The sequence below is a fragment of the Symsagittifera roscoffensis genome, chromosome 4 (genome assembly GCF_963678635.1).
Source record: "Symsagittifera roscoffensis chromosome 4, txSymRosc1.1, whole genome shotgun sequence".
In the NCBI taxonomy this organism is placed as follows: Eukaryota; Metazoa; Xenacoelomorpha; order Acoela; family Convolutidae; genus Symsagittifera; species Symsagittifera roscoffensis.
Window position 1 is genome coordinate 54,891,983 of NC_087065.1, and position 27,723 is coordinate 54,919,705.

The following is a 27,723-nucleotide window of genomic DNA, read 5'->3' on the forward strand; positions in this document are numbered from 1 at the left end:
ACTGAGGTTCCACAAATGATCATCAGATGAGCTGAGTAATATATCATATTAAAGTCCTTTCAGTCGTGATTTGGACATAAAAAATTTCAATGAAGTTTTCTCACGCCGAAAAAAAACGATTTGCGTTTTTTTGACATTTGGTCTAATTTCGAGCGAAAAAAGCAAGCGATCAGGCTTAATATATAAAAAGAGCCGTGACACTTATTCCAGCCCTGAAAATTTAGTTTTATTTCAGTAATGTAACTTTTCGAAGTTTTTTTCTGCGACATCGATTTTTTTATTGAATGTTTTTTTTTCTCATTTCTTGCAGAAAACACTTATTCTAAATGTCCATTTAACTATGAATATTGTATACACTCAAATTTCAGATCCTTTCATCACACCACGAACAAAAAACGACACTAATGTGAAAAAGATTTTTTTTTTGTATGTGTTTTAAGATAATGTGCGGAACATGCTATGCTACTCGCACAGCAACCGGCTATACTGTTTAAGTTATAAATTTTGATATTTAGGATGATTTTTGAAAGTTTGCTTATACCTTCGGAGAGTTGTAGAGCGGTGCTATTTGAGAAACAATCAAATGTGATTCTTTTTTGCTGGGCTCTCATAGTTTGGTTAATTGAATTTTTAATCTGTTATTGCTTTGTTCAAGGCGCTGGTCGAACGTGGAGAAAAACTTAATCAAGTAGAAGATGCAACTGCCCAAATGAGAGATAACGCCCAGCAATTCTCTCGCAACGCAGAAGGATTAGCAGACAAGTACAAGAACAAAAAGTGGTACCAAATATAGATGGATGAAGAAAATAGTCACACAGGTGTATGGCCCGCGATATGTCCATAACCTTTGGCCGTACAAGCAAAGCCAGGATGTAGAATATATCAACTCTGATGGTATAGAGAGATGGTTATGTAGCTTACAATGAGTTTGAAACTCGAAAACTAAATTTAAATTATTTTTAGCCATTTTGGATATAATATTTCTGTTGTTTTGACATGTTATTGCGTTTTACAGTTATGAAAGCTGCTGTTCTATTCTAGATAGACCTGATTATTCTTTCGACGCTCGAGTTTACCGGATTCGAGTTTGTGTTGTAGATGCTAAAGTAGTTAAAGTTGGATGTTTCGGCTTTCTATATGGTGCCAATTGTATATATAATGCTGCACCAGGACATTTTATCAGCCAGCAATCGTCGACTGTTAAAACAGGGGAAAAAATATCTTAAAAATTGGGAGAGGACTGATTTTAAAATATGACTTTGTTTTAAAATATGAGCTATATGACTTAAAATCAATGCTTGTCCGAAAATCATCTCTTGCATCAAGAGAACTTGATTGTTTTCATCGTCGAACTATTAACAGTTGAATGTTGTCTTGCTTGATAATTAACTTTTAATTATTCATTTGACAATTAAAGTTTTTGCTATTTTATTTTAAACTATTTCATAATTCTGAATTTAATTTGCACCCACCCAACAACATTCCGCAGCTATGCCGAAAAACCACGATAGTTGATGCCGGTCACAATTCCAATCTTCATAAATCTACTCTAATTGTGTGCTAAAATATGGATTGATCCTGATACATAATTCAATTGTATTTACTCTATCACTGGTTACACTTGCGAAATCAAGTGTCTTGCAATCGGGAGGTAGACTTTTTTCCCGCAAACACTTTTTTTTACATCTGAAGGTGAAATTGAAGTCTATTTCTTAGTGATACTTCGTGAGACTGCTTCATGCTTGGCTTAGAAGTTACGCGTTTGTCTCTGAAACCTTTGGTTTGAGCCGGATCTTTTTTTTTTTCAGTGTATGAGTTTATAAAAAAATTTTCATCGATGCAAGTTTTTTTGATGTATTCTTGTAATTTAATTTTTCACCCTGACTTCGTGTATTTTCGTTTTTTGTTTGGCTTAAAAGTTTCATTCGGCCCAAATGTTTTCGACTTATGTTTTATGGGCTTAGTTACCCTGATTTTAATTTCAGCTCACTGAGCGGCTTAGAGCGGCTGTTTTTTGGCTCAATGAATGCAATGTCGGCTTAGTGGACGCTCGTTAAAAAATAAATACTTATGTAATGCTGTTTATTTTGTTCCTTGACTATTTATTGGATTTTTTTTATTTCTCAAAAAAAAATTCGTTTTTTTTTTAAATTTGTCTCAATTTTTTTTTTCGCTAGCTTGCAGTGCTGTCCTTGCGTAGTATCGCAAGTGATGCGAAGCTCCGCTTCGTCTCTGTGTAAAAATATTAGTTTCATTTCCCAATTATGGATGTCAATAAATATAGATCATTTCTCCGTGTATACAATTTGAAAAATGTCATAGTCTTAGATTTTTATTTTTTCATTGTCTTGTGCATTGCCGATGTAATTGCTGTTTCCGTGATCGTAACAGAAGAGCTGCAACGTAAAAATTAATTTGGCACTTTTCAAAAGCTTAAATTGAATGTAATTCTAACTGCAGCTTGATGCTTTTTACACATGACGAAAAGGTGTTTAAAAATACGTGTGAGCTAAAAATTTAATATATGATTCTACCAGAAAATTTTAAAACTATTACATTGAAAGACTTGTATAGAGCTTCAGTATTTAACCATGCAAAAATTGAGTAGTATTGATGGAAGCCGAAAGAAATCTTTTTCAACTTATGTATCAACTGGCTACGAGAACACCTTTTATGTCTTCTCATACTCGTTCAATGTTCTGGAAGTTTTCTGCCAACAGTTTCACTGGAACATTTACGCCAACTATTTTCAAAATGTTTATTGGCGCATGATTCCCGCTGTCGACGATGACTCAACTATGCAATTCATCTGGAACCAGGGTTGGCTCAACAAAGTGTTTCGAAAAGCAAATAGGTATCAATCCAAGAAAATAAACTGGCAATATTAGTTTTGTCCGCGGCGATTTGGTTAATTTTCCTGTTTTTGGCTATACACTTTGAATTAAGCTGAATCTTAAAACAGAGATTCTATAGTAATCAAAGATTGCTGATTTTAGCCCCTGGTAGATAGTTTTACTGATATGCAGTGTTTCATGTGATGGCTACAGTTATCGAGTGGTTAATAATTTTCATATTTCTGTTTGAGTTGTTAAGCCAACCTTGACTCTTTCCAGATGACAAGCTAGTGATTATATTCAAAGTTTTGCCAGAGAATAAAATAGTGAAAGGGATCAGAAATGATTTAGCTCTCAGCGAAGAAAACAAAATGTACTACATTGAGTTGGCGGGAGATGAGTTGCCGAAACTATATAGAGATGTTTTGCAGAAAGAAGGATGCAGGACTAGTTACTTTGAGGTAAATCCGAGAAATTCTAAAACAGGCATTTTCAAATAAATTAGTTCGTGTTCAAATCGATTTTTAAGAGCAAATGCCGCTGCTTGCTATCAGATCTGCGGCTCGAGGCCAAGCGAAACCTCTACTTTTTTGCCAACATGACTTCCCTAATATGAAATTTTATTCCAGATTCATCTTTTACAGCCATTTTTGATCCAAGTTCTAATTTTTCTCACGGTGCAGCTAATTGAGCTTCACATTCGATTTCATTTTTAGATTTGGATCAATTGAGCAATCCCCCTCAATTCCTGCGTGAGGAGGGCGGTAGCTCGCTATGTACTTAGGCATGATTTTGAATTGGTATGGTTTGAAATCATAAGCAGGGTTTTTTTTCCAAATGAAGGTTGGATACCAAATTTCAGCATAGCAAAACTCGAAACACCTTTCAGAGTGAAAAACATCACTGAAACTGAAACATACAAAGCCTTTTTTCGTTTCAAATGAAAAAATGCTATTGCGTACTTCATTGAGGTGCTGCAGAGAACATTTTTTTTAGTATTCAGACACAAAGTTGGAGCACCACCCCTGGTAATTTGATTTTCTCGAGGCAATGGTCGCCTAAACAAAAATTCGCATGAAATTTAAAACGTTTGTTTTTTTTTTCTGGAAAATTTAATCGTCTTATTTTCTCGACAAGGAAAATTCGGCTTAATAAGTTTCGGTTTACGTGATTTTTTTTTCACACTGGGTTGCTATACTGAATTTTGGTGTTCCACATTCATTGGAAAACTTAACTTATGAAAAAACTTAAGTCGGTCAATTGGTTTTGCCTACGCTGAACACATCAACTATCTGCTTGTGTTTGATAAGGTCTTTTGTAGCGTTTTTTTTGTTTTTGCTTTGGCCCATAGCTCAATTGATCATTACGGGGGGAGATTGCAGAATTGATCTTTTGATTTTGTTATTTCATTTCCGAAACTTCTCATAATACTTTTGTCACTGTTTTTTTATCTCATTTAATTGTCGTTCTCTTAACTCTCAGTTGAGGCTGGTGCAAATTTGTAGTTAGTCTTCTATATCTGCAATCAAAATCATCAAGTTGGAGATAATTTTTTGTTAATTGTTTTGTCGGAGTGAGGTTTTACCTGAAATTTTGATGGTCTAAATTCTGGTCTGTTCTCTTGAGTTTTTCAGTATCAGCGTGATTAAAAAATGATTTATAGGCTGTAATCTCTGATAAAACATTTTTAAAATGCGTTATGAGACTCAGTGATTGTAGTGAAGACTCTTGAATAGATGGTGACTTTTTTGTGTTCAAGAAAATGTCTCGATATTTGTTTACACTGAAAATTGATGTTTCGCGGTTTGTTGTTTGATTTTTTTTTAAATTTAATCAACTTTTCTGATGAAAACAAAGATATTTCCACTATCCAACAGCAAAATGAAAAATGAAACAATTGAGCAAATGTGACTGACTTTTCCCAAAGGAATAAAAAATATATATGTTGATCCGGTTTTTTAAATGTGTGAATTTAATCAAAAAGTGTCACTCAAAATTAGTTCAAGAATATCAAAGTGCTTTCAGATCATATCTGTTTTTCTTGGAAGTTCGAAAGTTGAAATTCTTTCAAAAATCTGTGAGTTTTTTGTGTGCTTCCTTGCGTTCATTGACTCACTTTTGTTGGCTATTGGCTATACTAATGAAAAATAGATTTTGTTTCTTACTGTATATGAATAAAATTAAAACTTTTATTTAAATCGAGTGGCTTCTTGTTTTTTTTTCAATTTTTTTAATATTAGTTTTTGATTCATTCTGGTTTAATTTTTTCATTGTGCTTCAAAATCAATTTAAATTAATTTGCGCAATAAATCAAGTTATTTTATTGATTCAAAAACTGATCGAGATAATTCATCAGCAATTCTCGTATCAGCATTTGTAATTAATTGGAAAATCAACTCTTATTCGGCATTCAAACCGAAATTATTTTTTCTCCGTTTAGGCTGGCCTTTTCTCTGTTGATTTTTTTCAAGAGTGTATAAAATTCAGACTAGTTACCGTATTCTCCGAAAAATTATTTCAGATAAATGCTGGCACTTTTTCTCACTTTTCCGAATGCTCGGTGCCATCCGATATCATTCATAAAATTTTTTTTCTTTTTTTAAAGAAATTTTGTTTCTCTTTAGCAAGAACAGTCACAAATGCAACATTTTTACAAAAAAAACTAGAGTTCATAGCGAGAAAAACCAGGGTCATAACTAATCAGTTTTCTGGTGAACGGAAAACAGTGTGTGAGAAAAGTCAAAAAACTAAAAATTCGAAACAAATTTTTCGATCGTTGTTTTACAACTGATTTATTAATGTTTTCCTTTTGCGTATTTTATGACGGTTTCTACTTTTAAACGTTGAAATTTATGGCAGTTCTTTATTCTTTGTTATTTCAGACTTGTAATTTCCGATAATTACGGTTAATTTGCGTATGATATGAATTGCTGTCAATCAGCAGCCAGCTACCCAAAACCGATCTACCTCAGAACTGAGTTAGGACCGAGTTGGTTAACTCATAGAGTAATTTCGGATAGGGTACACCGTCTGCTCGTCACGCTATCTTATTTTCGGCCGGATAGATTCGTGCAACTTCTTAGTCTAATACCGATCCTAATCTTACTCTTATACTATCTAGTCTCAGGTTGTTTAACTAGTCTCTGCTAGGCTCAATAGATCTAGGGTATACTGGTTTATTGCGGCTGTTGAAGTGCTCGGGAGAGTCCAACTAATTTCTAAGTTAAATTCAAATCTCTCTGGTGCTGAAATTACAAGTAACTTCAGCACTTACAAATAAGTGGGTTGTTAGTTAGATGGATCATGATTGGTTAATATTAAATACTTTACATTGGTAAAATATCTAATTTATCCAATCATAAAATGTAGTTTAGATCAGGTTCCACCCATCCGGGTTTTACAGAGTTTTTTAGAATAGTTCTTCTGCAATTTGAAGGATGGATGATGGAAGTTGGTGTTTGGCGAACATCTTATTTCTTCTGTTTCCTTTTTGTTAAAGAAGTTCCAGGAAGCTGGAGTTAGAGACATAAGACGTTGTGTCTTCTAGTGACAACGACTAAGTCTTTGCCACAAACTCAAATCTGATTTCAGAATGGTTGGCTATGTCAGGTTTTTCTGTTCTGCGTGGAAAACTTCTTTTGTGTCTGATCTAGTTTGGGAATGGCGTGGAGATTGTGCGTGGAGGGGATGCCTGGTTACTCGGATCTGTACGTATACTTGAACATCGAGGTGGTCATTGGTCTAGTTCAATGAAGTCCTTTTCTGCGAAGTCAAGTCGTACTCTAAATCCTTTGAGTTGTGATTGTGAGTGGCATATCGATTGTGGTTGGTCATTCTCTCTCGAGTGTAGTGGGGTCGTTTTGTCTTTAGATGTTCGTCCTTGGTGTTGTATTCTGATCTATGTATTGCATAATGTAATTTACATTTTATAAAACATTTATTAGTTTAATATTTTTTAATTATGATTTTAGTTAGTTGTTTTCACAAAAGCTTTTTGTTTTAGTTCGGTTATTTTGAAGAGTTACTCACACTTGAGTAGCTCTTATTAAAAATAGAGGTGTGGTCACAAAGCGTGGATGTAGCGCGGTGGGTTAGGCCGGCTATAGAGCATGCTCAGGACGTCCTTCCTGGTGGGTTAGGCCAGGAATGGGAGTATGATTTCATGCGGTTTTTGTGAGGGGTCCTGTTATGTGACAACGTTTTATGTTGGGTTTGTTGTGGTTTTTCTTATGTCTTGTTGGTTATGTCCTTTTTCCAAAAAGTAAATTGTTCGTGGTATGGGTTTGTCTTTCGACTTTTTTGTGTTTTATTATTTCTTTCTTAGACTTTATAATAGTCTTCAAAAGAATAAATTATCCAGTTTTAAACTGGGTTAATCCGGTTTGGGTACCGTTGGTTTCCTTTTCTTAGTCATGCTGTTATTCTATGATTTGTGGTATTTAGTAAGCTGCGTTGGTTAGTTTTGTTTAGTATATGATTCCTTTCCAACCGGGTTAAAGGAAAGTTTGAAACATGTTATTATATGTTAGAGTTGTTGAGTGTGAAAACTTGAAACTGAAATTCATTATTTTTAAACAATTCTTCGTGGGCGAGCTGTGCGAGTGTGGATAGAATTTCTGTGCGAATGAATGAAAATATCAAAAGGTTAGTACTGCAATTGCATTTTATTAATTTACTGCATAGAATTTGGAAATTTACTGCTAGTTATGGGGGAATTTTAAGTTACAAATTTTCATTATAATTAGATTTACTGCTTGTGGGGAAAATTTTAGAAATGAATTTACTGCATTGGTATTAAATTTATAAATTTATAAGTGTAAGAGATTAATAGAATTGTTGAAGTCTGTTTGATGAAATTTGCGATCTTTATTTGTTTTTTTGTGGTTTTTGTAGGTGATCGTCGGATGAAGGCTAAAAATCTAAGGAAAACATGGATAAAGTATGGTGAGTTTTTTAATATTTCAATTAGTTAGTAATATTCATTTAATTCATACTTACCTGTTAGTCGTCGGGGAAAAACCGTGGGGGAAGATGTCGTGGATGAGATCGGAATTTGTTAGTAGTTTAGCTAAGATGCGGATGATATTTTTAGTCTGAAGCAGTGGCCAAAGCAATTGAAGTGCCTTAATAGTGGTTAGTTCTTCAGTGCCAACTGCAAACTCATAAGGTGTGTTTTGGATTAGATTATATAATTTGTGATTGAATTTAGTGTTGTGGATGAATTCTAAAATTGGGATTTCTATAGGTTGTACAAACTCGTGCGGGATAAGGAAGGGTCGGGATTCTTCGGCGTTGAAGGTCTTGGTGATGGGACAGAAGATGTACATTTGGGTTATGGGGTCATAATTACGAAGAATACCATGAAGGTTAGTATCTTTAATGCAATATGTGAAATTTAGGAAAAATGGTGAAGTGTATTTGGAATTAATGAATTGAAAACGATGGTGTGGTTGTCTAGAGGGTGTGTGTAGGTCAAAGTGATTTTGGATGAAGCGATAATAACTATATGTGTGGGTTTGTTTAGTGCGCAACATAATATCGTGTGAGCAGTGTAAATCTCTTTCGTGTGGTGCAAGGAAATGAAAGGTTAGTGAAAATATTTGGAAGCGTTCTTTAAAACTTTCGTATGCTTGTGTGTCTGTTAGTGCTTCTGAAATAATGTGATCAAACTTTCGGTCGAAGATGTTTAGTGTGAATATATATGGTGTCTTGATGAAAAATTTCTCGGTAATTTGTGGATTAGCGAAGCGATCGTCGTCTAAGAATTGATCTTGGTTAGCTCTGATGATGTTGTGATCATAGTATTCGAGTGTATATTCGTTAGCTCTAGGTGCAGTGTGTGTTTTTAGTGATTTTTTATATCCAACGTAAGTAAATTGTCTAGCGGTTAGTGGTGTAGTGAGTCGATATAGCATGTCCGTATTTCGCTCTATATCGATGTGAGTGTTAGATAAAGGTAAGCAAAGAGGGTTAGTAAAATGATAATATGAGGTCCAAGAGAGAGTGGGCATTAAAACGTATTCATCTACAAAGTTGCGTGTTTCGTTAGTGTCGTGGGGGGTGTTTAAGGTGTATTGTGGGAATGAGGGTAAGGTGATGGCTAAAAATTCTTTTGTGTTAGTATGCTTGGGGTGGTTGATGTATTCACGGGCTGTTCCTGGTTTTGCTGGGAAAGGATGGTTGGGGAACTTTCTTTTAAAAGTGCGGTAAGCTCTATTAGTGTTGAGTTGCGGTAAGCTCTATTAGAGGTCTATTAGTGAAGATTCAGTTGATGTGGATGATGGTGCTAATGATTCAGTATAATTTGAAGAGGGTGTAGGGGTAGGGGGGTTGGATGAATTTATTGTGGAGGAGATTTGGTTTATGGTTGGGGTATTAAGGTGGTAGGGTTGTTGTTGAAGGGTAATAAAATTATCTAGCTCTGGGGAGATTCGGGGGGTGTCTGGAGAATGAGATGATTGGTCAGAATGGTATGAGGAGTAGGTTGGGGTAACTTGGGAAGCATAAGAGGGTGTGGGAGTGATTGGGTCAGGGTTATTGGATAATATGGGTTGAAAAGGGGGTTGAGAAAAATTAGAAGAGTTATGAAAATTATTGGATGGGGATGGTTCTGAGTCGGCAAATTCATCGGGGGTTTCAATATTCGGGTTATTGAGTTGTGAGATGGAATATAAAACTGAGATGTGTGAATTAGTGTCGGAATTCATGCCTGATGTTACATTACTAGATGGAAAATCGGGTGGCGGAAAAGCAAAAAGTGGTATTATTGGGATTGGAGAGGTAAGATTGGTTGGGTGGGAATTTGATCGGTGTAGTGATCCAAGTTGGCGGCTCATCGTGGGCTAAAAAAATGATTATTTTGAGACTGAAAAGCGGTGGTATGGGGTTGTTCAATAATTTGTTCATAAGTATTATGATCTTGTGACTGGTGTGTCATTATATGTTGGATGGGACTTTGTGATGTGGTGAGTCGAAAATTTGGATTATGTGTGATGGCTAAATTTCGAAAATTTCGTGGGACTAGGGATAGTGGATGGTTATTTGGTAGGGCTGGTAATTGTGGTGCCGTTGGCGTTATGTCTACATTGTTATGTTCTTCGTCGTATGTATTTTGTCGTGTTGCTATTTTTGTGTTATATTCTTTTATTTGTGCGTCTAAAAGAATTTTGTTTATAGATGTAGAAAAGATTCCAAAAAATCCTGCAAAGAGTATGCGTGCTACGCTTGCTTGTCTGTTTACTTGTGTGTGTATAGCACATGTGTTGTAGATTCCTTTTAAAAGTGAGAAAAGAAATCCAATAAAGTTAAACATTGCGTATAAAATAGTCAATTTTTCTAAGATGTAGTAGGGCCATCCTAGAAAATCGAGGATCTCATTTTTGAGTGTAACAAAGCTAAAAATGTTAATTGGTGATATATCTTGGGGACGGTATTTTTCACCGTTTAGATATATATAATCTTTAATGTCTTTAAAATATCCGCTATAGTCTTGCGTGTAGATATCGGCAAATCCTGCGGTTTCTGCAAGTTTGCGTAAATTTTGGTCTATTGATTGTCTTTGTATAGTGTCCATTTGTGTTAATAATTCTTGGAATTGTTGTGTTCTAATGTGATGTTGAATATCTGATTTTGAATAGATTCCTATTGATTGTAAGTCTATATTTGGGTTTCGAGCAATAGCGCGAATGCTTTCTGGTGAAAATTTTTTGAGTGATTGCATTAATGTGGGATATGGAGTGAGAAGATAATATTTATTTTCATCAGGGTTTAGTTGTACTACATTGTGGCTGTTTTCCGATCCACATGGGACTGCGGTATCCCAGAAATAGGTTCTTCGTGAAAGTGTATCCACGAAATGTACTTTATTCTTATAAAAGATAGGGATTCTTTTATAACATCGTTTATCTTCAAAAACGTATAGTGGTGATACTTTTTTAGTACAAGTATAAAACCATAAGATGTTTCCTTCATAGTCTAAAAAATTTGATCTATTTCCAGATAATAAGTATCCTGCATAGGGTATTTTTAATACTGCTAGTGCAAGTGATTGTAATATTTGTGTTCGTTCTAATTCGCATAGTTGGTGTAGTGTTTCTAATTCGGAGAGTGACATTTCTTGAAAAATTCGGCTAATTGTATAATCTAGTTTCATATCTAAATGAATATCATAGTGGATATTACCGAAATATGTAGTATTCATTAGTGATAATTCTTGTAAGCGTGTGCTTCTGGTGTCATGGGGTTTTAGATGTCCACCAGGTTGTCCGTTGCTTTTTTCAAAATTAACTGGTATATAGGATGTTCCTTCGTTTGGAGGATGACCTGTGGCATATGGGTCGATTTTTACTTTTCCAGTGGTCATGTCGAATCCTTTTTCGTATTCAACTAATATTTCAGAGTATTGTGTTCTGTGAAGTGGATTCCTGTATTTACATGCAAGTTCTGTTTCTTGATATATTTGAAAACGTGTCAATTTATTTTCTATATTGTCTATGTTTCTAAAATTAGAACTTAGTTTTCGTGATGGATGGACTTGTTCATATGGAATTGATTGTATAAAATATTTTTCGTGAAATTTTATCATACGAGCGTGTATTTTTGCTACTTGAAATGTTGTACATGTATCTTCGGGGAACCAAACAATTGTTGCTTGTGTTCTCGTTGTAGGGTCGCAATAACCTTGATCATTTTTACAAGGTAATCGGATTCCTTGATAGATCATTGTATTATCTGATAAATCTCGTGTTAGTTGTATTTTTTCGAGTTGTATTTTCCAATCAAAAAACATTATTTCTTGGTATTCTTTATTTTTTGTGTCTGCTTTGCAGTTTGATGGGTCATTTATACCAATGTGTGGTATCCAATTTTTATCGTGTAGGTCATAGGTTAATCGTCCGTGTGCGCCGTTATACGGGTATTTTTCGTCTAGTTTTATATGTCCTTGGTGTCTTTCAAGTTGTGATTGATGTACAGAGTCTGGAAAAACTTGAAAATTAACTAACTTTCTTTGGGAGTTTTTATTTCGTGTGATGTTGAGTCTAAGTAATTCATTTTTACAATCGTCGGGGTTGAGATGTAAAAGACGTTCTATATTACTTTGATAGAATGATTCATGGTCAAGTCGGTTTTTGTTTCCGTTCGAGACTTGTGAACAATGTACTTTCTTTTCGGAAAATGTTGCTGTGAATTTATAACCTGTAACTGTTGTTGCTCGGGCTTTTGAATAGAGTGTTGCTATTACATCTGTGGTTTCTATAGCTTGTGGTTCTGTTTCACATTGTGATACTTGATTTATTGCATATTTATGTAGTGTTTTTTGTTCATTTTCTTCACAATCGTAATGTGTTACTAATAAATCTTGTGGTCCTGTACGAGGGGAAGGGTTTATGTTTTGATTTGAGATTACTAGAAAAAGGAGTTGGAGAAAAATTAATAATTTTAGAATATACATGTGTATGATAATCCTGAGTATGGATTATAAAATGTAATGTAGCCAATTGTGTTTTTGGTATATCTGTCGTATTTGTATATTACTTCAGTAGTTATAAACGGTGGTGGTAGTGATTGAGCTGTTATGTTAGGTGGATTTAATGGGTAGGGATGTTGGGTAATATTATTTAACTTAACTGTGATTTCAAACTTTAATTGTAAACTGTTTTGTTGGAGTATTTGAATATTGTGATCACGGATATCGTTGTGAATATCTTGGCGATATTGTAATCTATTAAGTGCCCAGTTATGAAGGCGGTTACTTTCTTGATGTTGTCCAAATAGTGGTGGAGGTGCTGTAAATGTATTCCAATCTAGTCTTAAAGGAATATTTATTGATGATTGTTCTCGATATCTGGCGTCGAGATTATTTGGAAAATTTAAGTTAAAAGGTGGTGGTGAAATCTGGCTTATTGATGGTGTTGATGGTAGTGATAATGTTTCTGGTAGTGATGAGGATGTTGTTGTATCCGTAGAAATATCTATTGGATTATTGACTAAATTTAATTCACCTTGTGGAAATGAATGTGTTGTCCAATATGGTAGTCGTGATGCCTGGTTTGGGGGGTTAAAGGGATTTTCACGTATTTGTTCAGATGTTGGTGTTGAACCTAAGTAATCTGATGGTAGGCTTGAGGTGCTACGTTGTGAAAGAAGCGTAGGGGTTTCTGGTAATATACCAATGGGGTTTTCTGGAGTGTTTTGTGATGGGGATTGAGGTATATCAAAATGAACTCGTGGAGTTTGAAAATTTCTGTTTCGTCGAGGATGTATAATTTGTCTATTTATTTCGACTGTATTTTGGTTTTGACTAGGATTTCTTATTCTACTTAGTTCTTGTGGTAGTGTTGGGTATAGGTTATATGTTGGTTCGCTTAGAGGTGCTTGTCGTTGAACTGGTTCTAGTGGTTCTGATAAACGAGCATGTCGTTCTTCAAAAGTGTATGGATTGTCTTGAAAAGAAGTTCGTGTAGATGTTTGAGGATTTTGAGTAGTTGAAGGTGGTGTTTGGTTATCTTGGGATGATGTCGGTGAAGACTGATTCTGTGACTGTTGGGTAGCAATTTTTGATGGATTTTTGAATTGTTACTTTAGTGGGAAGGTTTATGTTTATTATAGTATTCTTCCAAAAAAAGAATTAGAAGGATTGTTGCTAGGGCAAATGTGAAGATTGCTTTCTTTATACATTTACATATTGTCAAAATGAGGGATGATAAAAATGTTATGAAAATTACAAACAATAAAAAAATATCGGTTCTACTGAAAATTGTTCGTATCATTTAGACAAGTTATATGAATCGTACCTGTGGATATAATCAAGGGTTTTGGAAAGTTGGAGGAATAGTTCGAGTAGAGTGTAGAAAATTAAAAAAATGTTACAAAAAATGATTAGGATTATTAGAAAAGATTCAAGTATATCAAAAAGAAATATTATAAAGGTTTCAAGTATTGTAAAAAAATGTTTAAGATTTATGAGTATTTGAGTAACTGATTGAGAGAAGAGCATTTAAGAAATGATCTCTTGGTCGAATATTTTTTGCTGTTTGAGGCGATTTTCTAGTGTGGTCGGATTATTTATTAGTTTTTTGACAAGTGGGTCGAGTTTTGTAAAAAATTGTTGGGGGCAATTTTCATGGTGACTGGGAGGTCGTCTTTTTCTTTATTTTTGTTTGTCAAATGATCCGGGGTATGGTGAGATTTTTATACTTTAGGCTAATTAAAATGTTCATTTTGTTACTTTAGGCTAAGTTAACAAATTTGCTTTGGGGGTATTCGTGGTCTGAGTTGGGGAAATATTGTTGATCTTTGGGTTATTAGATAAGGGAGGGGTACGGTATTATGGTGATATTTATTTTAGTTGTCAAGTTGGAGTGGTTTGCTTATTTTTGACCTGGAGGTCGTAAAGTTATAGTTATAGATGTGCCTGGAGTTCTATATGATTCGTCTAATTGGTCTTAGTTTGAGTTAGAGAAAGTGACGGATTGGATGAATCCTATTGGTCTATTTTGAACTAGAATTATTACATACTTGTCAGCATGTTATTTTGAATAATGTAAATGAAAAATGTTTCGAAGGTTTCAAGATAGTGAAGTATAATGTTAAAATTACTTTTGAAATTCCACTTTCTTTAAAATTTTAGATTGGGGGATGAATATTTTATAGTTTTTACGTGGTTGATTTCGGAGTCTTGTTGTTTTTCTATTTTCTGATTTGTCGATTTGTTCTTGGGGTATTATTTGTTCGGTCATTTTTCTATTTTTTCTTTGTTTTGGGGATTCTTTATGGTTTTGTGTATTGTTTTTGGTGGCGATTGGTTTTGTGTTTTGATTTTCGGTGGGGTTATCATTTTGTTCTGTGTTTTTCAGATGTGGTTCATTTTGAATGATTTTTAATCCTGTGAAAGAATATAATTGAGTTAATTCGCGGAGTGCGTATTCTTTTGGGTAATAAGGTAATAGGTTGTTTCGATGTTGAACAATTTCTTTTTTGTTTGAGTCGGTAATTTTATATGTGACATCAGTGGGTTTTGCAATTATTTGGTATGGTCCTTTTCGAAGGGGTTGTAATTTTTTAGAAATTCCTTTTTGAGTATTAAAATTAGGTATTAAAACAAATGTTCCAATTTTTAATTCGGAGGCTGGTGTAAAACGTGAATTGATTTGTTCATTAATGTTTTGTCTTTGTAATAACTTTTTTGTTATTTTTTGATAAATTTCATTGTGTTTTTTATCTCTATTTAGAATCCATTCGGTGTGTGTACCGGAGGCTAGTTTAAGAATTTGTGGGTGATGAAAATGATCTTCATCGTGTGTATGTAAAGGTAGGTTATAACAAATTGAGTCTTTATTTGGTTGACAATAACCTTGTGCGTTTTTATGAGAATTTGCTGTAAACATTATTGGTTTGCGTGGTTTTTGGTTAAAAACCATTTCGTATGGTGACATTCCTAAAGTTGTCGTAATTTGTGAATTATACGCTAAGGGAAATAATTTTACATCTGCTGACCATTCGGTATATTTTGTATCATTTCCGTTGATGATACATCTAAGATATTCTTGTAATGAACGGTTCATACCTTCGACTAAGCCGTTTGTCCAAGGTGCATGAGATGTACGTGGTTTGTGTTTAATGTTATATAAATGACATAGTGTGATAATTTCATTATTTATGAATTCTGTACCGTTGTCTGTAACTAAAATTTCTGGTAGTCCGAATTTTGCTATCCAGTGTTCATAGAGTGTTGTGTAAGCGTAATAAGCGTTACAATGTGGTACTGGGTTAAGTGCTACATAATGTGTAAATGCGTCAAAAATTACCATAATGTAGGAGTTTCCTTCTGATGAGGGTGAAATTGGTCCTTTGGTATCAAATGAGATACGATGGTTAAAGTACAAGCTTTGTCCTTTAAAATCTTGTTTTTGTGCTATTTGTTTTTGATTTGGGTAAGGTTTATTTAGTTGACATACTATACAGTCATTGCATAGTACTTTTATCCAAATTGGTGCATTTGGGAAGTAAAAATTTTGTATAAAATTTGAATATGTTTTTTCTGATCCAGAGTGTCCTTTAATATTTTGTGTATGTGAAATATTAAAAGCTATAAGAATCATACTTGAAGGGAGACATGGAACTGTAGATTCATTCAGGTTATACTCTAAAAGGTCTGTATTTTCGTTAATTGTTGTGTTGTTAAATTTGCGAAAGTATCGGAGGAGTGTTTTGTTTCCTAGAATGGTTGAATCTGCTTTGATAGGTTTAGTTTTATATTTGTGCCATGATTTCAGTTGTCGAATTACTGGGTCAAGGTTTTGATATTGTTTCAGTGTTGAAATTGTAATTGTTTCTGTTGGGGGGAGAAAAATATTTTCAATTTCGAATTTAGATAAGGGTATTGTATCAAGTGGGTCGTGAAGGTCAAAAACTTGATTTATTGTGTATTTTGAATCATTTGTTTGTGGTCCTGATAAATTTATTTTATCAGTTAAATCTTCTTTTTCAATTAGTGGAAAATGGTCTTTCTTAGGCGGATGTTGTTTTGTTCGTTTTTGTTGGGTGTTATTTTTTATCCATTGAGAATATGGGATTGGTTTGAAAGTTGATGTTCCAAGTAGATCAACTTCATAATGATTATTTTGACAATCTAAATAAAGTGGGAAATGTTGTAAATTATTTATTTGTGATTATTCAATATCAGTTTTTACTGCATATTTGCATTCCAATCGGGGTGATGTTTCGTTTTCTGCAAGGTAGAATTTTATGTTTTTGGGTATTTCAACTGTTGTTTTTCGTGTAAGTAATTCAGGTGGTGTATTTCGACTTAAGGTGTCTGGTAATGCAAGATTTTTTCCTGCAGTCCAAACTATATGTAAGTTTGGAAATTTCATTAGAATTAGTTGAAATCTGTAAACTCGGTGGTTTGGGTTAGATTTTTGTGTAAAGAGAAAGATGATTGGTTTATGGTCTGTGAATAGAACTGTTGGATGTTTTGATCCAAGTATCAGAAATTCATATTCTGTCAGTGTATATATTATGGCTGTACATTCTCTCATTAGAGTTGAGAGTCGTAGCTCTGCTTGAGTGAATAATCGAGAATTTGCTGATATGAGGTTCATTTTATTTGTACCATTATGTGATTGTAATAGTGCTGCACCGATGCCAAAGTTCGAAGCATCGCACATTGCATAAAATGGTTGATTTGAATCTGGAATTGTGTTTGAAATTTGTTCAGTTAAAAGTTTCTTTACTTCTTCAAATCGTGTTTGATGTTCTGTGTTCCATTCAAAATTATTTTGTTGTCTAAGGATGTTATAAACTGGTCGTAGATATAATTGCATTTTATAAACATATTTACTTAAAAAGTTTAACATTCCAAGAAATTCTTGGATTTTCTTTTTATTTGTTGGTGGTTGAAGTTTTTGAATAGCGTCAATGCGTGATTTCAATGGAGTGATTGTTTTTCTTTCTATATGTCCTAAGAATTTAACTCTTGTCAAAAAGAAGTGTGATTTATCGGGGGCGGCCTTCAGATTTTCGTTCTGAAGTATTTGGTGATATTTTTCTAAAACATTGAACATCTCGTCTTTTGTTTGTGATTGCATAAAAACATCGTCTAAATAGGTGATTGCGTTTTTCTTGAGTATTAGTGGTCTAAAAATTTTGCTCATAAAAGCTGAAAATGCTGCTGGTCCTATGGATATTCCATAGAATAAGCGGTTGAATTCATATTGTTGGTTTCCGATAACAAATTGTGTTAAACGTCGTGATTGTTCATCTAGTGGCATTTGATTGTATGCACTATTCATATCGGCGGTTGTAAAGTATTTGCCGTTTATTTTTGTTAAAATAACTTGTATTGGTTCAATGGGCCAATTACATTTTGATTCATCTATGAGTGAATTGAGGTATCTAGCGTCGAGAACGATTTTTAATGATTCTCCTTTAGCTAGAATGATAACGGGGTTGATAAATGTGTTGCCTTTTGGTTGTTCTTCTTTATTAACTGGTGATATAATGTTGTATTGTTCTAAAATATCGAGTAATCTGTTCACTTTATCATGTAAGTGAATTGGTACTTTACTTGCTCTCTGTTTTTTGAAAACTGCGTCTGGTTTTAACGGGAGATGTAGTGATGAACTGATTTTGCCAACATCAAATTTTGATGTTGCATAGACTGATGAATATTTAATTAGCTGTTTGGCTAACTTTTCGAATTCGTCTTGTGTTATTTGTGAATGTTGGAAATTAAACATTGTTAAAAATTTCTGTTGGTCCTCTGTGTAGTTACTTATGTTGAATGTAGGTTTGAAGTATGGAGTTTTTGTGAAATAATCCGTATTTCTGTTTTCGTTACTTATTATATTATTTATAGATAATTCTTCATTAAGAATTGTAGATTGGCAAATATCTAGTAATTGGAGTATATTATTTACGCGATAGGCTTTTTCGTGTATTGGTGATATTGTAGCGTTGGTTTCACAATATCCTAAAAGTCCTAAAGGTAATGTTACTTGGTAAGGTGTGTTGTTATAGACATGTAAGGAAATGATATCGGAATTCGAATTTTTCAAAAATTTTATGGATGAGATTGTGATTTTGAAAAATTTGTGAATAGGTTTGAATTCAAATTCTGACATATAAAATTTTTGTTTGTTTTGTTCTTTATCATATTGGTGAACTTGTTTGATTGAAAAATTATAGATATTTCCTGATAGTGGTTTTAGGTGTTTTCTTTGTTGGTTAAATATCGGGTAGAATTTTGAAAAGAATGGTGGTTGTTTATTTAATCTTTGAAAAAATGTTAAGGATGTTTCTTTTGTTTTTGTATATTTATCTTTGATTAATATTTTACTATTTAGTATGTTAATTGTTGGTATATACTTCGAAATAAATGGCATTCCAATGATATTATATTTAATATCAGTGATATGGAATATTTGTTTAAATGGCTTATTTAAAATTTTGCTTTGTTCCATTGTTCTGGTGGGGAGGAGAAATAATTGGATTTTTCCGTAGTTTATCAATGTTGATCCTTGTGCTGTTGCTAACTTACTGGAGGTTTCAAGAGGTGTTAGCTTTGGGTGTAAAGTTTTTATTTCATTCCATGTGGGGATGTTTATTATGTTTGATTCTGCTCCTGAATCAATTAAAAAATCTATTTCAAGGTCTGGTGGTTGAAATTCTTTATTTCTTGGGCTTTCTAAGAGAAATGGTATTGTCCAAATTTTTTCTTTGGGTTGTTCTTTTTGTATATTTTGATAAATATGGTTTGTATTCAAGCATTTTGTTTCGGTATTTTTATTGGTTTGATCTGTAGTGTTAATCTCGTTTGTTTCTTGCGTCGTTGGTGTGGAATTTATGGGTGTAGTGTAATAATTTTGAAGTGTAAATTTATGGCAGTTCTTTATTCTTTGTTATTTCAGACTTGTAATTTCCGATAATTACGGTTAATTTGCGTATGATATGAATTGCTGTCAATCAGCAGCCAGCTACCCAAAACCGATCTACCTCAGAACCGAAACGAGGCAGAATAGGTGACAACTAATGACCATTAACCTTGAGTTTCGTTGACATACTTTTTCTAGAAATTTCACAAAACTTAAATCATATGTGAATATTTGGAGCTGTGAAAACTCTTGGAGTTTGACTTGGCCCCACATCATTTTAAACGTAAATATATTTTTTTAAAAGTGAAATTGATACACTATCTTTTAAAGTTTTTCGTTTTCAATGCTACGGTATTAGTGATCTTACCTTCCTCCGCTACTTGCTCAACAACGTGCTATTTTTAAAATTGTTATCCAGAGTTTTTCCGTTGACAGCGAGTTTATTTATTTGAATAACTTTTAAGCACTATTTAGAGAGCTCCAAATCTGATTTTTTTCTTAAAATTCTCTAGAAATTGCGTTCATTGGCTACCTTCCCTATTACTTTTGGTAAATGAGACAATATTGACCCTCGCTTACTGCTTTTGTTCAAAAAAAATCATAGAGCTTTAATCTTGTATATATATATTTTTTAGTAAAATAAGATGATTTGAAACAGCTTTTTTGCCTATGTGCTGAATGTGGTTCCAACAATTCAACCAATAAGCAAAACATACTTTCACATAACTTTTATTTACCTTTTTCCGTTCCATAATTTAATCTAATATGAAAAACAACTTTTTAGTTCAGTTTGAAATTTTTAGTGTCAGTAAAGTTTAGGCGCAATTGTTCATTTTTCCGAGGTACGGTTGCATCTGATAACTAACTCTTTTTTTCTAAAAAGGTCCAAGTTTGTTTTCGCGAACAATTTTATTTCGTTGGTTATGGGAAAGCTTGGCAAAACTGTTATGACAATGAATGACTATTTATCTTAAATGCTGGTTCAAATTAAATTTGGCGAAACTATTTCCTCTTTTTCAGCCCAAATTAGAGTCACGAGTTTAATTAACCATTTACGCAATATTTGATTGATAAAGATACTAAAAAACAGTTAGATTTCGGTAATTCAATTTTTTAGAGGTTTCCAAAAGGTTATCTGTTTTTTGAACATCTAGAATCGTCTAATTTGGCCCCACCTACCATAAAAACAAATTAATTTTCTTTTATGCTAAATTTTTTCGAATAAGTTTTTTTGTTTTATTTTTATTGCTAAGATTGCCGTGGTCGGAACCTTTTCTGTTACTTGCAGAGCAACATGCCATTCTTGTTTATATTATTCAATTGTTTTGGTTGGCCTGCGATTCTATTTGATTTTATATTTTGATGGCTCTTTTTAGAAAACTCCAGGCCATAACTCTCTAAATTTGCGTTTATTTGTTACCTCCGCAACGCATTGGGTAAATTATTAAATGCTGGCCCCGAAGGCGCACTGAAAAATATTTAGATAGTCAAAACGGTGCAACAACATGGTATCAAAGTAGGGACCTTTTGGCTAGTGAGGGTGTTGAATTGTTGAGGGTATCGACCTTTTGTCTGGAGAAGGTGCCGAAAGCATTCAGTCAGAAAACATGCATTAATTTTGTCAGGGGCTACAATATGTTCAGTTGTCAATCATCATCTTAGTGTCAATCATTCGAGTTGCTATTATTAGTTCCCAGACCTTAATCAAGTGTGAGACTGGTACCTGCCTGTCAATCAACTAAAGCTGTCTAGCTGTTAAGTGTTGACCTCTAAGTTCACTCTCTTATTTATGCGAACTAGAATTCAGTCAATTAACTATTTAACAGCCACCTTTTTACAAACCCTTGTTATGGCGCAGCCAGCGGATGGTGGGGGGAAAAACCCCCTTGGAATTGTGGCTTTCTGGCCTCCAAATCAGGCGGAACCACAACTGTTATGGGAACACTGGAAACAACGATTCCATTGGGCGATGGTGGCGAAACATGGAATAGTCTCGTCAGAATACTACTTTGCATCGACATTAACTGAAGCACAGATTACAGACCTGGGGGACATTGGGGGAAAACCACGGGCAGAAGGTGAACGTACACTAATATCAAATCTGTATTTATGCCTGGGACATGAGGGACAGAGAGCATTGCATAACCAGCATCCACATTTAGATATGAAAACAATACGATACCCACGGTTTTTGGATATATGTGTAGCTCTCTTTCAGAAAGAGCGGAACGAGACGTACGAGATGTACCAAATGTTGTCGAGGAAACAAAAGGAGGGTGAGAGTCTAGAATCGTTCTATGCAGAACTTAGCGGAATGGCGGCAAGATGCAACTTGGGCACCCAGGAGCGGAAAATGGTGAGAGACATTTTTATTTTCAACATGAGGAACAGGGACGCGCAGAACGAGCTGTGTAGGGAAACCAAAACCCCGGAAGAAGCATTGCGAATCGCAATGTCATACGAAAGAGGAGACAAATACGCAAGGAGCTACAAGGGGGCCGTATCCGGTTCCACGGGAATGGCGCATCCATCGCCAGGGGGTTCTCTACAGATTAAAACGGAACCAGTCAGCAATATTCGCGGATCCAGGGGACGAGGAATGCCAAGGGGACGGGGTCAGTATCCAAATCGTGGAGAAGGTCGAACACAAGATCGAGTGCAAGAGCGCAGATGTTACAACTGCGATCAACCGAATTTCACCCCAGAACACCGACAACGATGCCCAGCAAGAGCCGTCACATGCAACTTCTGCAAGAAGATTGGGCACTTTGAGAGGACTTGCCGAGGAAAACGACAATCCAGGGGGGGACAACCGGTTGGATTGATCCAAGGGGATGAGTTTGTCGACGAGGAAGATACACCCTCGGATGACGTGGAGCCCCAAGCTGCGGCAAGTTCAGTTGGTTTCGTCAAACGAGAACATCACAGCTGGTCGTCAGAAAGTTCGGACGATTACATGGTTATGGCAATTCGACGGAAGAAGGAAACGATGTTGAAAGTTGCCGGGCCTAAACTCAAAGTATTCATTAATGGGCACCCGATGAACATTTGGATCGACAGTGGATCGCCGATATCCATTCTAACACTAGAAGATTTGAGAAGAACAGTGGGAAGAGCGGGAATCAACTTGAAGCAGGATAACACTGACGATGACGAATTTCGAGATTACAGTAACAATCGGATCAAGATGTTGGGCAGAATGGAACTCGAGTTAGCATCAAACGGCTGGAAGACGACAGCAGAAGTCCGAGTCATTGGGGGGACCAGACCGTCCATCGTGGGACGTGATTTGATGGGTAAACTTGGACTACAGTTGATGCAAGCAGATCCAAGGGGGGAGGTCATGAACATCCAGGGGGCGGAGGACATTTCATGCAAGGAGGGACACGATGAACCAGAGGAGGAGCAGATGGATCAATGGTAGTCATACTTCAGTAAGCTATTCCCAAAACTTTTTACTAGAGTTGGAAAAATTAGGAACTACAAAGTTCAAGCGGAATTTTTCAAAAATCTTGTACCAGTGCAGCAGAAGGGACGGAGAGTGCCGGTAACGCTCCAAGAAAAAGTGGACAAAGAAATTGATAAGCTATTAACTCAGGGACACATAGAAAAATTGAAAGAGTGTTCGGATCGATATTTTGTTTCTCCGATCGTCATCACCGTGAAAAAAGACGGGTCCGTAAAATTAGCATTGGAATCACGAGAACTTAACAAACAAGTGCATAAAAACAAATATCAGATGCCAAATATAGAAGAACTACAATAGGACAACTTATATCCGAGAAAAAACAAGGGGAGGTGTACTTTACTACGATGGACCTAACGTACGCGTATGGGCAACTACCGCTTAGTGAAGAGACAAGCGTGCACTGTAATTTTTCTTTGGTGGGCGGACGGTCGACAGGAACTTACCGTTTCCGAACAGGGTTTTACGGGCTAACGTCAATGCCGGCAGAGTTCCAGCGAGTAATGGACTCAATCTTGAACGAATTCCCACAAGCGAACGCGTTCATTGATGACATTTTGGTTACAACCAAGGGAACGGAAGTAGAACATATCTCCTTGGTTGAAAAGATCCTCCGGAAACTAAACCACGAAAATATATCCTTGAAGTTACCTAAATGCGAGTTTGCGAAACGCGAATGCGAGTGGCTTGGCCATCGTATAACCGAAACGGGGGTCACGCCTCTTAAACGAAAAACATCGCCGATAGACGCACTAAAAGCTCCTAAAACAGTAACGCAACTAAAGTCATTTATGGGCTCAATCCACAGCTTGCATAAATATTTACCGGCGATAGCGGAGATGTCAGCTCCATTAAGGCCACTCCTCAGCAAGAAAAACGAGTATAACTGGACCGCGGAATGTGAAAATGCTTTCCAAAATATTAAAGTGGGGGTAGCGAACATCGTTGAATTAAAACACTTTGATATTCATAAGGACATTAGAGTTGTTTGCGATGCAAGTCACAACGGCCTTGGAGCGGTGTTAGAGCAATTGGGTACAGAAGGGTGGCGCCCTATATCTTTTGCATCACGATTCTTAAACGCAGCCGAGAAAAAATATTCCACCAACGAGCTGGAAATGCTGGCGGTGGTATGGGGGGCCGAGTATTTCAGAAATTACATCCTAGGAAGATCATTTACAGTCATTACCGATCATAAGGCTTTAATTTCATTACTTAACGGAAATAACAAGAAAAACAAAACACTTTTTTCAAGACTAACACGTTGGCTGGACAGACTGATTCCTTTTGACTTTGTAATAGAACACAAATCGGGCGCCAAGATAGGATTGGCAGATTATTTGTCAAGGCATCCTAGCGAACCCCCTAAACCGATAAGTCAATATGATAATTTGTTCACCGTGGCAAAAATCGCTTCGATCAGAAAATCCCTTGGTTTTTCAAAGGAATTAAAACCCCTTGGTAAACGAAATTATCAAAATACTGAAGAAACTGGTTCTAAACAGTCTAAACGATTTTCATCCAATCACAAGCGAGAACGAATAACATGCATTCAACCAGCGACGGTTGAGGGCGGAAAGTCATGCGTGAAGACAGCGTCCAATAGGAAACGATCAATTTGCATATTGCGTAAATCAAAGAAATCCAAGGGACATTCAGTGTGCTCTATATATTGTTCCCTTGGAAGACGGTTAAATTTGCCTAAATCAAAACACTCAAACAAAATGGATAGCGACTCTAATTGTTCTTTCCCAGTATTTGAAATTGAAAATGTTGAAAATGTTACAATCGATTCCCAAACTAACAATCCGAATATACTACAACCTCAGATCAACTCTCCACTTAGACTAGACGAAAACTTATTGAGTAGCGATGAAATAACTATCATTAACCCTGAAATTATTGCAATTACTAAAAACACACGGGATTCAAAAGTTAATACAGTACTTTCCATACCTTCGAAATTTCCAGGCGAGCTTTTTCCTACTGTTAATCCGAATCAGCAAATTATGTCCATCATTCCCCGTGATTGCAAGGTTATTAAGAAGTCTCAATCGTTACCAGAACTTTTTAATTTAGAATTTGTTGCCTCGAACATACCAGCGGATGTAAACTTGTTACGAGTGAAAGAAGCATTGGAGAAGAAGACTAACTTGAAGGAAGAACTCCTGAAGATTGGGAAATACTGGGCTCAATATGCTAACGATCTGTCGTTACGGGACGATTGTGTGTGGTTGGACGGACGATTGGTCATCCCTTTACCCTTACAAGTCCCAGTTGAATCACGGATACACTATTACCATCATGGTAAAAGAAACATGTTCGAAGCAGCTCGGGACGTCTGGTACCCTTATATGTACCGAAGTTTGGCAGCAAAGGCCACGTACTGTCAGCAATGCACGGAAGCGGGTAAGAACCTGAAACCGTTATTACCCAAGGGCGACATGGGAAAGGTTCCAGAACCAAGGGAACCCAATGAATGTTTACAGTTGGATTTCTGGGGGCCGATAAATTATTTGAATGAAACTAAGAAATATGTTTTGGTTGCTACGGACCGATTCTCAAGGTGGCCGTCAGCAATGGTTACTACTACTAATACGTCAGATAAGGTCTTAAAGTTCCTTGTTAAGTACATATCGCATCATGGAGTACCTCGGAAGATCCACGTTGATCAGGGATCATGTTTTACCTCTAATAAATTTAAAAGCTTCTGTAACGAGGAAGGCATCGAGCTAATGTACTCCCCAGTAAATGACCATCGAGGCACGGGGTCCGTTGAACGGACGATAGGAAGTTTGAAAAATTTTGTCTTAACATATGCGACAGAAAAAGAACATAAATCTCTAGAATCTATGGTCGATAAAGCACTAGGCGCTCTACGATTCTCCAAAAATGCAACTACTAAATTAACGCCTTTTGAAGCTCACCACGGCAGGGAGGCCAATACTGTTTTACGAAATCTAACGAAAAAACCAAGTTTGAAGAATTTGAATTGGAACAACGTCCTAAAACAAAAATGTTTGTGTTTAGACGAAAATGATCCTGAGTTGAGCAAAGTTGCATTCCCTCAGCATTCAAATTGGGAGGAGAGGTCGGATCTAACATACGCTCCAGCCTTGCGAAGGGCCCCTATCACGCTGGATAGTGACCAACAAATGGACGCATGTCCAAGGGGGGAATCGGAAGTTGCCCCACACACCCAAGGGAGTGGAGACACTGGACCTAACATCCAGGGGAGTGGAAAAGGACGAAATCTATACCAGCGTACTACCAGCAAGACCCTAAATCGGTATAAATTACTAAAGTCAAACGTAATCTCTGAATCCGAACATACTTTTAAACTTAAAAACGGATCCGTTCTTAGGAAAAGTGCAGTGGCATCAAAACCGAAACATGACCTTCCCAAGAAACGGAAGCCGGCCACGCTCAAGGATATGCTAGCGAGCGCAAAAAGAGGGGCAGTAGTGAGCCCGAAATCAAAACGAGCTAAGACCACGCAGACAGTCCAATTAGCCACCTTCGAGTCCGACAGTTCGGATACGGAAGACAATCTGCCATTAAACATTCCGGTACGACTACCGGTAGAATTGCTAGCGAGGCGCGAGGCAATTGCAGCGGGACAAGGCCCAAGCGGCAGTACGACAGGAGTGGGAGGAGGAACGGGAGCTAAAGCTAAATCCAGAGTGACAAGAGCTAAGCGAGGAAAAGGGGGCCAAAGTAAACAATTGAAGGAAAGCCAGGAACGTCCAGCGTTAGCGGCGCGGGAGTGTCTTGTAAATAGCAGTCAGGAGGAGGAAGTTGAATCAGGAAGCCAAAGTGAAAGCTCGGGAACCAGGAGGAGTACTAGAAGGAGAAAGCCAGTAGACAAAATGGGAGGAGTTATGATCGAAACCATCCAGGGGGCGGAACAACCAGGAACACATCCAGGGGGAGAAGGGAAATGAACTTATTTCACATTATTCGAAAACTCGTTAACCCAGGGAGAGGGATGGCCATAAAGCCTAAAACTCAAATTGTTAAAAACTGATAGTTGTTTGTTATATGATAGTTGAGGCGGCAGGTTGAAGATGTGGTTATTATACTTAAATTTAAATTACTATGTATTTAAATTTTACATCCATACGGAAATGTCAGGGGCTACAATATGTTCAGTTGTCAATCATCATCTTAGTGTCAATCATTCGAGTTGCTATTATTAGTTCCCAGACCTTAATCAAGTGTGAGACTGGTACCTGCCTGTCAATCAACTAAAGCTGTCTAGCTGTTAAGTGTTGACCTCTAAGTTCACTCTCTTATTTATGCGAACTAGAATTCAGTCAATTAACTATTTAACAGCCACCTTTTTACAAACCCTTGTTAATTTCCAGCTCAGCAATGAAGGGATAATTGGAATCTGCTTTTGACAAAGCAGACTTCAATGCAGTCGCTAATATTTAGATTCTAGGCATCAAAATGTTTTTTTTTTTTACAAAATTGAGGCCAGATCAAAATGCTTGCAAGTTGTGTATTTAAATATCTTTGTTGACTAGAAAGTTTCAGGTTATCTACAAGAGACTCATGATAGACTATCAAGAAGTGATGAAACTGGAACTGGACTCGGCATCAGAAGCGGGTGGAAATGGAGATGGAGGCTCCCAATTGGGATCAAATCGCAAGACATCAATCGGTCAGAGGTCAATCGGACAGAGGTCAATAGAACAGAGGTCACAATTGGGCACTAAAGGTGGCAGCAAACGGCAATCATTAGGAGGAATGTCAAGAATTCAGACGAGTAACAAACCAGGGTCAATTGGAGGTGCCAGTTCATTGCGCAGATTATGATCCTTGAAGCGATGTCTAATGACTACCTTCCAACACTCGCTTGGGGGCAGTACAACAGTGCTGAAGTACAACAGTGCCGAAAATGAAAACTTTGTTCAACAGTGCCGAATATTTGAATAAATTTCAACATATTAAGTGCGGCAATCAAAAATTAAACGGCGATCAATTACAATCTTAAATGAGACTTTAATGTTTCGAGCGAGAAAATTTGCATCTTAGACGTTTTGGT

The 27,723-nt window shown here is 36.1% G+C and overlaps 2 protein-coding genes across 5 annotated transcripts in view; both read left to right on the forward strand.

Moving 5' to 3' along the window:
* Positions 1-1,269, forward strand: part of LOC134845101 (syntaxin-binding protein 5-like) — a 99,739-nt gene extending 98,470 nt beyond the window's left edge. For all 4 annotated transcript variants that reach the window (XM_063861952.1, XM_063861953.1, XM_063861955.1 and 1 more), the window contains one exon: positions 656-1,269. In XM_063861952.1, the coding sequence (XP_063718022.1) occupies positions 656-793 (138 nt within the window). In that variant the 3' untranslated portion in view covers positions 794-1,269. The remainder of the gene's footprint in view (positions 1-655) is intronic.
* An 877-nt stretch (positions 1,270-2,146) lies between these two features.
* On the forward strand, positions 2,147-27,715 carry LOC134844333 (uncharacterized). Its single transcript, XM_063860968.1, has 3 exons — positions 2,147-2,820; positions 3,114-3,295; positions 27,213-27,715. Exons 1-3 carry the CDS (start codon positions 2,592-2,594, stop codon positions 27,492-27,494), a joined length of 693 nt encoding a protein of 230 aa, XP_063717038.1. The 5' UTR covers positions 2,147-2,591; the 3' UTR covers positions 27,495-27,715.
* The last annotated feature ends 8 nt before the right edge of the window (positions 27,716-27,723 follow it).